This window comes from Osmerus eperlanus, chromosome 10 (assembly GCF_963692335.1).
Source record: "Osmerus eperlanus chromosome 10, fOsmEpe2.1, whole genome shotgun sequence".
Classification (NCBI taxonomy): domain Eukaryota; kingdom Metazoa; phylum Chordata; class Actinopteri; order Osmeriformes; family Osmeridae; genus Osmerus; species Osmerus eperlanus.
This window is the reverse complement of record NC_085027.1, coordinates 11,381,060-11,394,488: the sequence shown is the minus strand read 5'-3', so window position 1 is coordinate 11,394,488 and position 13,429 is coordinate 11,381,060. Positions and strand designations below refer to the sequence as shown.

The window sequence follows — 13,429 nt, the reverse complement described above, 5'->3', positions numbered from 1 at the left end:
AAAGCCAACCTGGCAACCCAAGTCAAATAGCCAACTTCTGTGATGTGAGCCGACCCTTCCTTTGTTGAAGCCTCATGTATTGAAATCCATAATTGGACTGGCTGCTGAACTGAGAGCTACAGTTCATACTTCCAGTGTTTTCTGTCTGTGCTCTGCAGGGCAGCTGTGGTGACTCGGAGAGAGCGTCTGTCTCCTCAACAGATCGTCTGAGCGGCCAGGCTGACAGGAAAGGACACGGTCACATTTCACCTCTTTACTGCCTCCCCCAGTTCAATAACTATAATTGTGTCCATGTAATTACTTTCTAAATTGTCGAGGGATGCCATTTCATCCAAACGTTCTCCGCTTAGAAAAAGAACGACCCATATTTGTGACACTGGCAAGACTTTCATTCACACAAACCTGGAGATGACTCATACAGTGGACGTGGTGATATCTGTCTTACACCCCGACAGTAAAACCTGTCTCTCTGTCCTGTCTCTCTGTCTCCAAGTCCACAGGGTTGTGCAATTGCCCCGAGGCTGGCGATATACCACACTCACTCTGGGGTTCCTGAGCTGTTTGGAAGGCTAAAAACATGATGCTAAATCAACAGCTACTGGACTAAAAGTCCTTGGAAACATCCCCTCCCTTCCAGCCTTCTGCTATCTCACTGCAAGCAGGAGACTGTAGACCCAGATTGGCCTGTTGTCGACTCAGACGTGGATGTCATTTCAGATATGTATCATAAATATTCATTTCATAAAGTTAGATGAATTCATGTACAATATATTCATTAGTGTTGATACAGGCCTGTCAGGTTGACTAAATGTAGGAGATTTATCAGAGAGCTCAATACACGACTGTAATCACACTGATTGAATAATTAAACATGAAATAATGCACTTGTCATATGACAAATGAAATACCGTGTGTGTGTTTCTCTCTGTCTCCCAACTGCAGTGGTCATGGATCAGACTAATGACTTCTCTGGCGATTGAGTGAATTTACTTCTTTTCCTAGAGACGCTAGTCTGTCCATGAGCCCCCAGAACAAATATGCCTGTCTGTGAAACGCCTCCAAAGGCACGCTTCCATACGTGTGAAGCGTGTAACATAAGCCACTTGTCATCACTCAGCTTTAAAAGGGATGTGTGTGTGTTGGTGTATGCGCAAGTGTATGCCTGTGTGTGAAGTTGTGTATGTGTGTGTGTGTGTTTGTGTGTGTGTGTGTGTGTGTGTGTGTGTGTGTGTGTGCCTATGTGTATCTGCAACATCAGCCTCCTGCTATCAGTCAGCTTTATAGATTTACAGCCATGCTAGTGTGAACTCTTGCAACTACCCCATCAGTCATGCCTGCTAGTGGAGTCTGGGTACTGATTCACCATCTGTGGTGTGGTGATGTCCTGAACAGGGAGAGGGGCTTGGACCCCAGTCCTGTTCCCTTGTAGGTGATCAACAGGGAGGGGGCTGGACCCCAGATCTGTGCTGACCTGTACTGGAGGCTTTGCTTGTCTGATCTGCAGTCACAGACCCCGTCTCCCCCCCCCCCCCCCCCCCCACACACACACACACACACGCACACACACATACACACACCCCGGGCTCCATACCAGCATCCAATAAATGTGAATAAAAATAATTACTAGGCCAGACTCTGTCAACAGAGAATCTGGTTCATGCTTGAAAAAGATCCCTTTCTTTATGAAACCAAATTTTTATCACTTCCAGTGCTGTTGTAAACACATGAAATACAATTATACAAGAGGAAAACAATACTAGTTTATCTAGTAATCTAAGTGAATACAGGACCAGTGTGTTGGTGTCCACACATACTGTGCAAGCCTGCCTGTAGTGGGAATCTGTACACAAGGCTCATTTTCAGTGAAGTCCCTCGAGGTGAAACACACCCCTCCCTGATCATGAAATATTGAAGAGCCCTTCACTGTTGTGGTTCATTGGACACACACACACACACCACACACACACATATATTGCTAAGAGGACACACACAGACATGAGCACAAACACATCTCACACACCATGCACCAACATCACACTGACACACACACAGGCATGCGCACACTCCACATGCCATATGCACACACACACACTTCTCTGGGGAGAGATCAACAGGTTGAACACAAGGAGTCTGCCAAGCGACTGAGGAGGAGAGAGCAGAGAGCAATCTCATTTACAGTTTAGAGGGGGCTAGGGACTCTGCCTTAATGGGCCATGCTGATCAAAAGCTGAAGGAACACACTATGAGCACTAGGAAATACAGAACAGGTTCAAATGACATCATGGACAGAACAACATACTGACAAAAAAAATAAATAGAAACAGCTCCCTACGAAATGGTTTTCCTTTGTGCCGTTCTTCCTGGTCCACTGGTGTGGACCTTGGAGCAGTGATAACCCTGGTCTCGGGCCATGCTCTGCTGGCTCCGGAGCCAACCACGAGAGGGTGGCAGCAGAGCGCCTGTCTGCATCAGACTGCCTGGGCCTGTCACCTGGCAGCCCCTGGAACGCTGGATTAGATGTGTGTAATGAGCACCCGTGCTGGGGCTTGGCACTGCTGCCATCCCAACAGATTTCATTTCTTTAATTAATCATCTCCTGGCTCCCTACGTCTCTGATTAGGCAGCCAGCCTCAGCCCTGAAGGAGAGATCAAGCAGACTAAGAATGAAGTGAGAGGAGCCGGGGAGGAGACAGCACACAGCCTGCTGCTGCAGGAGCAGCGCTTTACTCCTCAGGACTATAGACTCCAACACATGACTGTGGTCTTTGGGTTAACCTGTCGTTTGGTGTGTAAATGTGTATGAATAAGAGAAGATGAGAAATAGATAAACAGACAGACAGGCAGACAGGCAGGCCAAGAGACAGGCAGGCAGGCAGGCAGGCAGGCAAGCAGACAGACAGACAGACAGACAGACAAACAGACAGGCAGACAGGCAGGCATGTAGGCAGGCAGGCAGGCAGGCAGGCAGGCAGGCAGGCAGGCAGGCAGGCAGGCAGGCAGGCATATAATCAATCACAAGGGAGAGCCAGAGTACGACTCTTTGAACCAACCAAGACCCAACTCTGGATGAACTCTCTTCCATGTCAGACCCCGCCGCTGTTGTCTCCACTGTCCAGTGGATCAACTGTTGACCAAGGACATCAACATGACAGGACTCCTCCTGTCATTGACATTTGGCATTGCAATATTTTTAAGTACCTATCTCCAGTCATCTCTCTGATGATTTGTCAATTTATATTTTATTTAGACCTTTCTTTCTTATTCTGCTCTGTATTGTATGTTTATTCCTGGTTGTCTTTCTATCAGTTCAGTTAATAAACCTGCATAAAATCAATTTGTATGGCTCCTCTATTGATTACAACAATTTTCTACCTTTCAGTCAGTGTAATCTATATTGTTGATGTTATACCATAATTCACCTTAGTAATTATGTAACAATAGTAAAACGGTGAAATGCTTAGTAACGTTAATGATTACACATTCTTCACCGCAGTATATTAGTGTTCCGGATCCATAAATCTGGCTGATAGTAAGAGGCAATCTGTGTGTGTGTGTATGTGCATGTGTGTGTGAACACAACTCAGTTCTGCTGGTGATAGATTGTCCACCTCCCCTATTCCAGTTCTAAACCCAGTGCTGAGCAGAAACATATGAGCTCACAGAAATACTGCCCAGTGCCAGTGAAAGCAATTCAAGGGCTTTGAGACTCTAATCAATGTAAATCACATCAAGTGAAAATGTGTGTAACGCTAGTAGGTGTGTAGTCTAAGTTCAACTGCCTTTGTGTGTTCAATGATTCCTGCTGATGAGTAATCCATGGGGATAATAAGACCTGGGGAGGTCGTTGCTGATCTTTATCCACCCTTGATAAACCTAAACAAGATCATCTTAAAATCATCCATGCTCTTTTAAAAACATAATCAACTCCTAGAATACAGCCTCTGCTGTCCTCTTTTTCCATCCCAGCTGATTCTAATGACAGATACACATATCTAATCTTCAGTGAAAACAGTTGTGTGATCTGCTTAAAGCTGAGCTGGAGTCAAATCCTGCTCATTGTTCTACATCAGAACCAGGAGCTAAATCACATTTATTTTTAAGTCATCAATGGTTGGGTGGGGTCTATTGTCGACGCATGCATTAGAGCTGTCTGGTTGGTCGTGTGTTCAGGAATCCTCCTCATCTCAGCACCCAGAGAATCAGGATGGCAGGGTGTCACGTGACTGTCCTCTGAAACCAGAGAGAATTATTTCACTATAGCACCGTTACCAGCGTTGGAGTGAGTGTAGTGGGGCTCGCACAAGGGACCTCTATCACACACCAAACTGTAGGAACACCAAGGTGAGGAGAAAGATGACTTATGTATTGTTCAGCACGTATGAAGGGGACATTAATTCGCCGGAGGACTACATTTCTTGGTTGCAACCACTAAAATGTCCACAGGAAAGTCCCTTATTCAAAAGACAGTGCAGAAAACTATTTTATACTGTATTTGATCATTTTAATGATGATATCAATAATGTCATTACATTGTAATTGAACTGAAATCGAGGTTAAAACATTTTAACAATTCAGGCTTAATCTAAGCCACTGAAAGGCACAAGGAGAAAAGTGGTTCAGAATGCAGTCCAACGCCCTCAGGTCCACTTCTAGCTTCCGCCCACAGGGCCTGGTCCACAGGTGCACTACTCCAGGTCCTCGTACAGGACCTCGTCTATGAGGACGTCATTGTGATCCACAGGGATCTCCTGGCACAGCTGTTGTCTGAAGGCCAGAGCGATGGTATAGGGCTTTCCCTTGGGGTGTTTCATGCAGCGATCCAGGTACGTGTCGTAGAAACCCTTCCCTCGGCCCAGCCGGTTCCCACTCCTGTCAAAGCCCAGCCCTGGCATCAGGACGAGGTCCAGACCTCCTGAACAGGACGACAAGAGATGGACATGGCTCCATGACATGCTTCAGACGACAGAGAGAGAGAGAGAGAGAGAGCGAGAGAGAGAGAGAGAGAGAGAGAGAGAGAGAGTGAGAGAGAGAGAGAGAGAGAGAGAGAGAGAGGTACAACAGCAGCCATTGTACTGCCTCAATGATCTTTGGAGTAGTTCATGTTTAACAACTAGAACCACAGACAATGGAAAACATCCAGTGTGATGTTCAAGTGCAGTGCTTTGCAGAACTGAATACAGTTAAAGTACCCTCTGGTTGTATGTAATGACAAGGATGACATTGACAGACAATGGTTATTTTTTAGAGGCCTTGATGAATAAGAGGAGTTGTACTGGTCTGCCTTTCTTGCATAAATCGGTTTGGTGTAAAAAAAAAAAAAAAATATATATATATATATATATATATATATATATATATATATAAATAGATTAAATGTCTTCTTAATGTGAACAGTTAAAATTCCATTATGTCGTTCCTCAAGATTTTGGTCAAAAGAAAAAACACCTTTTTCCAATTTCAAGAAGCCTAAACAGAGCATGATGAATTCTTAATACTCAATCGAACCAACCAAGCGCTGGTTACAGAAGGGCCTTGTTCTCAGACAGCCTTCAGCTCTCTGTAATCAGCGTTTACTGAGGAAGTGGTGACAGCTAGCACTACACATGAGAGTGACGGCCAACCCCAGCCAAAACCAAACATTTCCTACATGTGTGTATATCCACACCAGGGAGGAAGCCAACTTGTCATTATTTACATGCCAATCATTTACATTTACTTTTAGTCATTTAGCAGACGCTCTTATCCAGAGCGACTTACAGTAAGTACAGGGACATTCTCCCCGAGGCAAGTAGGGTGAAGTGCCTTGCCCAAGGACACAACGTCATTTTTCACAGCCGGGAATCGAACTGGCAACCTTCTGATTACTAGCCCGCTTCCTTAACCGCTCAGCCACCTGACTCCCATGCAATCACAGGGCCGTCAGAACAAACAGGTCCATTCCTAATCTAGAAGCAGCCTGACGGTGTGACAGCCGGGCCCCCTCCCACCCTCCACCTGTAGCCCTTCATACATTCACGTGTCCGCCATTCATGAATAAAAGAAGTGGATTAAAGGGACATTATGAATCAATTCTTCAAAAACAACAGCAGGGTTAGGGGATGCCATCATGCAGTCTGGTGATCATACTAACTCATGCATTATGGATGCACTTAAAGAGTCATCTCGCTTTTTGCCTCTTGTTAAACAGGTAAGGGACACACCTGACGTCTGCTCACCCAGAGCGACGCAGTCCTGCTCTGGTACTGGCATCTTCACACTGAGGTCATGTCAGCCATGTTTGAAGGACATCCCTTTCTTTCAAGCCCTTCTCCCTCTCTCCCTCGCTGTCTCCCTCTTTCTCTCTGTTCTCCAGCACCACACAGGAGTATCGGAGAAACAGGAAAAAGCTTTGATCTGGTTTAGATGCACAGCAGGGGGTCAATCCTGGCAGTGTATTAGTACTTTCCCCCCCAAAAAACACACACGCACATACTTTCTGAGGATTGGTTCCATTATTTTTCACTTTCAAAGAGAGCATCCAATTGCAACTGTATCATTGGACAAACTAGCCAGTCAGGCTAGGCACTGCTATTTTCAGGCAGTATATCAATCTGGTGCTGGTATTTAATTTCCTATCTACCTAATAAAACAGTGTCTGGTTAAAAATAGAAAAAAGGTTGACATTCTAAAGCAGGCTCATGCAGGAGATTAAAACGTTAATACGGCACAGCCATATTGATCTTTATCAAACTAAACTTGGCCAATGTGATTAAAATGTGTCTTATGTAACAGGACTGATTCACCACTGATATGTGCCTGTTTTCATATAGCTGTGAGAAAAGCAACCCTGTCTACTACACTATATCTTTCGTAGCTTGGTTGACGTTAGTAGCACAATACCACCATCTACTGGTAAATATGTACAAAGATCATTTTTGGCAAGATTTGGAATGGGGTTTTGTGGCCTATCCCAGTGTTCTAATGCTTTGCTTGATATCACAAACAATTAAAGTGATTTGTAATGTTTTTCAAAGATGCCTATATTATGAATGAAAGAGTATGTAAGTGTGGGAGAAAGAGAGAGAGAGAGAATTCCTGACTATTCATGCATGGGACTGACCCGTGGCCAGGGCCTCCTCCCTGGTGTGGTCTTCGTCAGCAGGCTGCCTGATGTTCCAGGAGGTCAGAGGCAGAGTCTGCAGCTCCTCGAGGCTGCTCAGACGCACCATGTCCATGTGGTTACTCTCTGTGCTGCGGTACTTGGGGATGAAGCAGGTTTTACCTTGCTCAAACATATCCTTGATGATGATCTCCGTACTGACCTCGTCGGCCATGCTGAGGAACACTGCCATGCGCTCACAGCTTGCATACTTGGGATGTTTAAAAAGCTGAATATAACAGGGAATACAATTAATGTAGATGGACCTCAGGCCTCAGAGCGGAAGGATTTACGCAGAGAACATGTTCGGTGGTCCACCACTTGAGGGCAGCGTACTTAAGTAAACCCAAGCATTAGACTCATGCAAGACATCTGACTTTTTGTCTGAATTAGTGTTATATTCGCATTTGCATTAAAACGAATTTGAATAACCGTGATAGAAACGCACAAGCCATAGCCTACTACCAATTATTCCTTGCCACTACACCGTCCTGACGTTTACGCAACTACAGTTGCTGACGTCGCTCACAACAAAACTGTACTCAGATGCCAAAACGTGTAGACACATTAAACAATTATAAATCCGCTACGCACCTTTTGAGAGATTATCTTAGACTGGCGCAGTTTCTCATGATCGTCCAGGGATGCTACGCGTCTCTTTATTTCTTTTCTCATGGCTTGCTTAGCAGCACGTAAAGCCGCCATACTCGCCATCTGCAAAAGGCCCAGCAGTGAGTTTGAATTTATCGCCCCCTCGTGTCTAACACGAGCATTTAGGGTCAACATTTAGGTCCAGAGAAAGCAGTTTGTGTCCACTGACCACACGAAAAACACGATATAAAAAAACAGTCAAAATTCGGTCACATTTTTACTCAAGACATTTACAACACACATTGCACAAATTAGACATAAAACTCCATGAAACTCCATACACCATGACAGCAATACATGTTTTTTTTAACAAGCATGAGTCAATTATGTATTCAATCTTAAATATATATGTACACATCCTTGCTGTATACTTATTACATTTTTCTATAAGCACATACAATATTTTCTTCCCATTCAAAGACATAATCATCTGACGTCAAATAGTTTACTCATTTACAAAGGAAAGTACAGTCAACAAGCATTGAAGCTTCAAAGAACAAATACCAGGAGTGGGTGTTAATATGATTCAGTTGCTCCTACTTTTTGTGTTTTTACGCTTTTGAAGAAAAAGTTAACAGGGGATTTATATCTGTGGTTCAACTTTCCATTGAGGTAAGCTGCACAGACCACACTCTGATCAAGAGCCTTCTTGACTTTCAGAACAGATCATGACCATACCATTGAATGCATTAACAAAAAAACACACACAAAACATCCTTCTTTTGATTTTCACCTTTGACTATTAAGACATACCAATACTAAACAATGGAATGTTTTCATGTGTACAGAGACTATATGTTTCTGCCCTGCTATGTTCAGGCCTCGTCATCTGCATCCTGGGTTGAGGATGTATTGTAAAAGGTGATCCATGTGCCCTTGTGGTGCAGTCGGACACGATCTCTATGGACTAAACAGCGCTGCCTAATGAGTTTAGGGGAGTGTTGTTTTGACAAGCCTTCAAGCAGCAGCCCAGTCACTTTCACATGTGGCTGCTAGGTTTGGCAGCCAGGCTCCAACTACCACAGGCAGAACCCTGCTACTGGTTTTGGTCATGTGAGAGGAGAAAGCAGCACACAAACGTATTAGAATCTGGTCTATAACTACCATTTTTGTTCTACACGGACAGTCAATCACACTAAACAGGAGGGTACACATACACCCCCTCAGAGGTCATTTGTCCAGAACTGCATCCGATTTTTCCAAAATCGGGTGCAGTTTACGTTACAAATTCACATCTGAGTGAGGAATGGGTGGTAATTAGAGCCAATTCACTAAAAGACCAAACGGCAATTTGTTAGAGCCCATTAATCATCCTGTATGCATCAGTAAACACATAAATGAACACTGTTCTTTACATATAAATTGCAGATAGGCCATCCCTTTTTCCTTCTCTCCCAATGTTCTTGATTTAGACCAAGAAGCGATTTCTTTTTCCGAGTCAGGATGTAGTAGGCGGTATTACAGCTTTGATGTAAATAAAGAATGAAAGAAAAATGTGAGAGATCAGGCAGTGGAGATGGACAGTAATCGTGTGTGTTTGTGTGTGTGTGTGTGAGAATGAGAGAGAGAGAGAGACAATGGGAGGTGTCAAGGAGGAAGGTTAGAATATGGGGATGTAGTTGTCGATCTTGGCGCGGTGCCTCTGGGCAATGCACTCAGCAATCCACACGATGTTCCTGCACTCCTGTTCCTTCAGCTTGACATATGCATAGAACACGCTGAAGTGGAACTGGTTGAGGAACGCCAGCTTGTTCAGCTTCACCTGAGGAGAACGTCACATCAGCAGGTTAACATGAAGAGCAGACATTAGAGCACTGGAAAGCAGGGTTGACCAATAAGATTTTGCCTGCTAGCGTGCCAGTATACGTCTATGTACGGACCGCTGATATTTCGGACAAGGAAAAGCAGGATTCTACCACCAGATGAGCCAGCAGCTAGGAGACAGGCACTGACTATACTGCCTACAGAGAAAAAGGCCCATCCATCAAAAATATATTTAATACCATACAGGAGAAAATAAGCATATTGGCCTTATTAGGTTCTTTCTGTGTATGGTCACTGTGTGTGTGCGTGTTCTAGGTCAGGTTAATTTTCCATTTGTAACAAGTACATTGGAAGTCTTGGTACAGCTCCTCTCAACAGTTTCCTGGCAGTGTAACATAAGACTCACATGGTTTAAAATCTTAATGGGTGTGTGTGTGTCAGACAGTTTGTGATAATATATGTCTGTACTGGGAGTGAGGGAGAAAGTGGCGTCACGCGTCTTACCTCGTGCTCAAAGAACCTGTCCTCCAGTGTTTTGTCCCCAGGGTTGCTGCCAGCACCTTCAAACAGCAGTTTGTATTCCTGAGCATTGCAGGGAAAGGGAGAAAAGGAAGGATAAACCTCTACTTGTTAGAGGGGAGGCACTTGGAACCACATGCTTCCAAAACTGTAAGAAGACATGTTAAGACCCATTGTTTGTGGAGTGGAGGGAAAATGTATGATCTATCATTCAAAATTAAGTTTTGGGAGGCAGACATTCTTGTTCAAGCCTAACTGTAAAGAGGCCTGGTATCAGTGTAGCTGATGTGAACTAAAAAAACTCTTCCGTCATTTTTCCTGACATCTGATATCTACTCACAGGGTAGAAGTCGGCCACGGCCTTGACTTGCTCATAGTCGTCTGCACGGGCTAGCTGGGCTAGACCCTCAGGGTACAGCTTGCCACAGTGGGGGAACAGCTTGGCCCGGTCCTCCTTGGACAGCTCGGTCCCAAACGAGTTGATGGTGATGATGAAAGCTCTCCTGTCTGCCTCAAACTGGGTACCAAGGAAAAGGTAGAGGTTAAATAGCTATCTATTGGCCTATTTGTATATTGAGTTTATTTGTGTTGACACAAAAGGTAATCAAATAGAAGATAGGTGCACATATTCATAAGTGGATACAACGAATGGGGTCCACTATGTTTGGAAATACTTCATGAGACTAGGGAGATGAAGTTCTTCATGAAACACACTGACCTCCAGGATGGGACACATGGTATCTGCTGTGGTTCCTCCCAGGTTGGAGCAGAACTTGTAGAAAGCCTCCAAATAGGCCTGAAGAAGAACAGGTAGGACTGATTCACATAAAGTCACACTGGTTTCAAACGCAGTCACAGACCATAGGTTAGACTACCCATGTGTAAATTATTATCTTCTCACCTTGTACAGAGTGTTACGGATGATCTCAATGTTCATTTCATCCAAATCCTGCTCAGATATGCAATCTTGGAAGAATGCGGCTAAATAATAATAAATAAAATACAATTAATTAAAAGACGCAAAGGATTTTGCTGAAATTGCCATTAAACACATCCAATGCACTGGCGCCCCCTTATGCACACGACAGGAAACGAGACACAAGACAACCCCTTTTCAGGAAGTGACACCAGATAAATACAGGAAGCCACTACGTATATCCACAATACATCTCTCTGATGAATAAGAAGTGGTAAATCAACAATGATTATGCTCTGAACTGGCACACGAGTCCTCGCCCGCCCTTACCAAGGGGAGTGTCCACCAGGATGGCATTGTAGAGCTCAGCTGGGGTCTGAGCGATGTTGACAGCCTCCATCTGCTCAAAGCTGCCCAGGGGGTGGCACTTAGGCACCAGCTCAGAGATGGCACGCTGGTGCAGAGTGCCTGTGATCAACAGGATGACGTTGTCGATCATGTAGCTGTAACTGTGGCGAAAGAGTAAAATAAGTGAGTAAAGCTCAGTACAAGTGGACTTAGTAACAATCTGAAGGACCAATGTATTTGAAATTGAAGCTTGGATTTCTTTCTGTCCTTAAAAGGCAATAAAAGCTTCAGGCAGAATCAGAATTCGGTTTATTCTCCATGTAGGTTTACACAAACACGGAATTTACTGTGGCAGGAAGGTGCGAACAATAAACATATAAGGATCTTATTATTTTTCTATCTTACTAATTCTAGGCTAAATATCCTACAAAGTTATTCCTACTGTAAAATGAGTACCACTGTGAACTCACACTGCACAACACATAATGAGACAACAACAGTATGGGACCAGATCCTGTAGTATCTGTGGCATTATTTATTGGGGAACTTACGTGATGAAGTCCATGAAGCTGGCTAGTGGCTCATAGGACTGGTTCCTCATGTGCCGAAACTCAACCACCATTTTCTCTTTGAGCTTGTCATCAATGACAGAGACGGTGAGAGGAGAAGCCTCGTTGGCCAAAAAGCTCCCATAGTCGGTGCTCTGCAAGTGGAGCTTCAGGTCTGTAAAGACAGGGAAAGGGTCCAACGCTTGGTTTAGTAAATGCTTTTAACAATGTTTTATTATTTTAATTTTAAAAGTTGCCTTCTGTTTAGCACAGATGACAACGTGACAGCTACACTGCTGCGTGTCATTGGGCAATACTATTCGTTTCCTCTTAAAATCCCCATGTTTATCAATGTAGTCATGGGGTCAGGAATGACAGCCCTGTCTAGTGGCTGCTTGTTGAACTGTACGGCTTGCAGTCAAACGGCATTTTTCAGGTGTAAAAACGTAGGTTCCATTTATGAAACAATGTGCCATTAAACCAAACTAAATGAGTTGATTTTGAGAATGAAATTAGTCGCTTCTAAAAACAGGCCAAGCTTGCTCGCTTAATTACTTAGCTAAGCGAGTAATTTGCTAGTTAGCAACACTAGGCTAGCGTAGAGTGTTTATGGGAGGCATATCCAGGTAGTTTAATACATTTTGCTGGCACACAAACATCTAGGATTAACTACCAAAAATATTTTTAGGAAACAATGACAAATGTCTGAAACGTTGACATCTACCTCGACGCAAATCTAATTTACAGGCAGCTAGTAGTAGTACGAAGCTAGCTTTGCTACACTTGAAGGGTTCCTTGCTAGCACTGACTCACCTTCGAGTGTCTCACACTGGACAAGATTCAAATAGTCCGTCTGGGATAGAATTCCAGCCTTGAAGCCCCTTACCAATCCCTCTAAATACCCGTTGTCAACATTGAAATACAGCTCCGAGAAAGGCATGTCGACGGCTTAGAATACGAGTATTTTTTACTAGAAAATACAGTGCTACCGTAGCTAGCTAGCTAGCTAGTTAAAAAGCTGCAGCACCAAGCAAGTAGATACCCGGCTGTGACAGGCACGTGATTTGCTGGGTATAACCATGTGACTCATCATCTGATAAGTATGACGTTACTGTAAAACTAGATACGATTTGTATTTCTTTACGACTTATTGAATTGGGATAACGTGAGCACAAGCAACACATCTGATTCAACATGCATTCACCTTAAATATGCATTCAGTAAAGCAATGTAGCCTAAGATATTCTAGCAAAACAAAAACCAGGCTACATCCTGGACTGGTCTTCATTGCACAATAATATTGAGAGAAAACGCACACAGCCTTCCATCACCAGGCCTACCATTAACTATTAGTGGCATTAGCCTTTAAGTGACCAGATAGAGGAACTTTGAACATAGGCTATAAGCATCAAAATCAGTGTTTTGGGTTTGTTGGATGACATTTCCTGTGACATGGTAAAATTGAGAAATTACAATGAACCTGGGCCAGGTTTTATTCATCTAACAGATGCATTTGAGTTGATAAAGGCCTACATGTTGTACTGC

General features: G+C 43.9%; 2 protein-coding genes across 3 annotated transcripts; both read right to left on the bottom strand.

The window, feature by feature from the left end:
* Nucleotides 1–4,520: 4,520 nt before the first annotated feature.
* mthfs (5,10-methenyltetrahydrofolate synthetase (5-formyltetrahydrofolate cyclo-ligase)) lies at nucleotides 4,521–7,892 on the bottom strand. The gene is made up of 3 exons (XM_062470966.1): nucleotides 7,733–7,892; nucleotides 7,100–7,367; nucleotides 4,521–4,912 (listed from the first exon to the last, which is right to left on the bottom strand). The coding sequence occupies exons 1-3, from the start codon at nucleotides 7,850–7,852 to the stop codon at nucleotides 4,686–4,688; spliced, it is 615 nt and encodes a 204-aa protein (XP_062326950.1). The 5' UTR covers nucleotides 7,853–7,892; the 3' UTR covers nucleotides 4,521–4,685.
* A 328-nt stretch (nucleotides 7,893–8,220) lies between these two features.
* atp6v0d1 (ATPase H+ transporting V0 subunit d1) lies at nucleotides 8,221–12,947 on the bottom strand. Of its 2 annotated transcripts, XR_009931475.1 has the most exons (9): nucleotides 12,698–12,947; nucleotides 11,888–12,059; nucleotides 11,319–11,497; nucleotides 10,974–11,053; nucleotides 10,791–10,868; nucleotides 10,413–10,589; nucleotides 10,058–10,135; nucleotides 8,576–9,551; nucleotides 8,221–8,528 (listed from the first exon to the last, which is right to left on the bottom strand). XR_009931475.1 is itself a non-coding variant. In XM_062470964.1 (8 exons), the coding sequence occupies exons 1-8, from the start codon at nucleotides 12,822–12,824 to the stop codon at nucleotides 9,390–9,392; spliced, it is 1,053 nt and encodes a 350-aa protein (XP_062326948.1). In that variant the 5' UTR covers nucleotides 12,825–12,947; the 3' UTR covers nucleotides 8,221–9,389. The 2 variants fall into 2 exon arrangements, 1 of the variants encoding a protein (XP_062326948.1); XM_062470964.1 differs by having other exon boundaries at nucleotides 8,221–9,551.
* Between the last annotated feature and the right edge of the window lie 482 nt (nucleotides 12,948–13,429).

Excerpts from the sequence above, each read along its gene's own strand:
- mthfs (XM_062470966.1), bottom strand. The coding sequence starts at position 7,852 with ATGGCGAGTATGGCGGCTTTACGTGCTGCTAAGCAAGCCATGAGAAAA. Across the intron at positions 7,368-7,732 it reads CTAAGATAATCTCTCAAAAG|CTTTTTAAACATCCCAAGTA; the intron begins GTGCGTAGCGGA and ends TGTTATATTCAG. Across the intron at positions 4,913-7,099 it reads GGAGGAGGCCCTGGCCACGG|GAGGTCTGGACCTCGTCCTG; the intron begins GTCAGTCCCATG and ends CGTCCTGTTCAG.
- atp6v0d1 (XM_062470964.1), bottom strand. The coding sequence starts at position 12,824 with ATGCCTTTCTCGGAGCTGTATTTCAATGTTGACAACGGGTATTTAGAG. Across the intron at positions 10,590-10,790 it reads CCATGTGTCCCATCCTGGAG|TTTGAGGCAGACAGGAGAGC; the intron begins GTCAGTGTGTTT and ends CTTGGTACCCAG. Across the intron at positions 10,136-10,412 it reads CCGTGGCCGACTTCTACCCT|GAATACAAACTGCTGTTTGA; the intron begins GTGAGTAGATAT and ends TGCAATGCTCAG.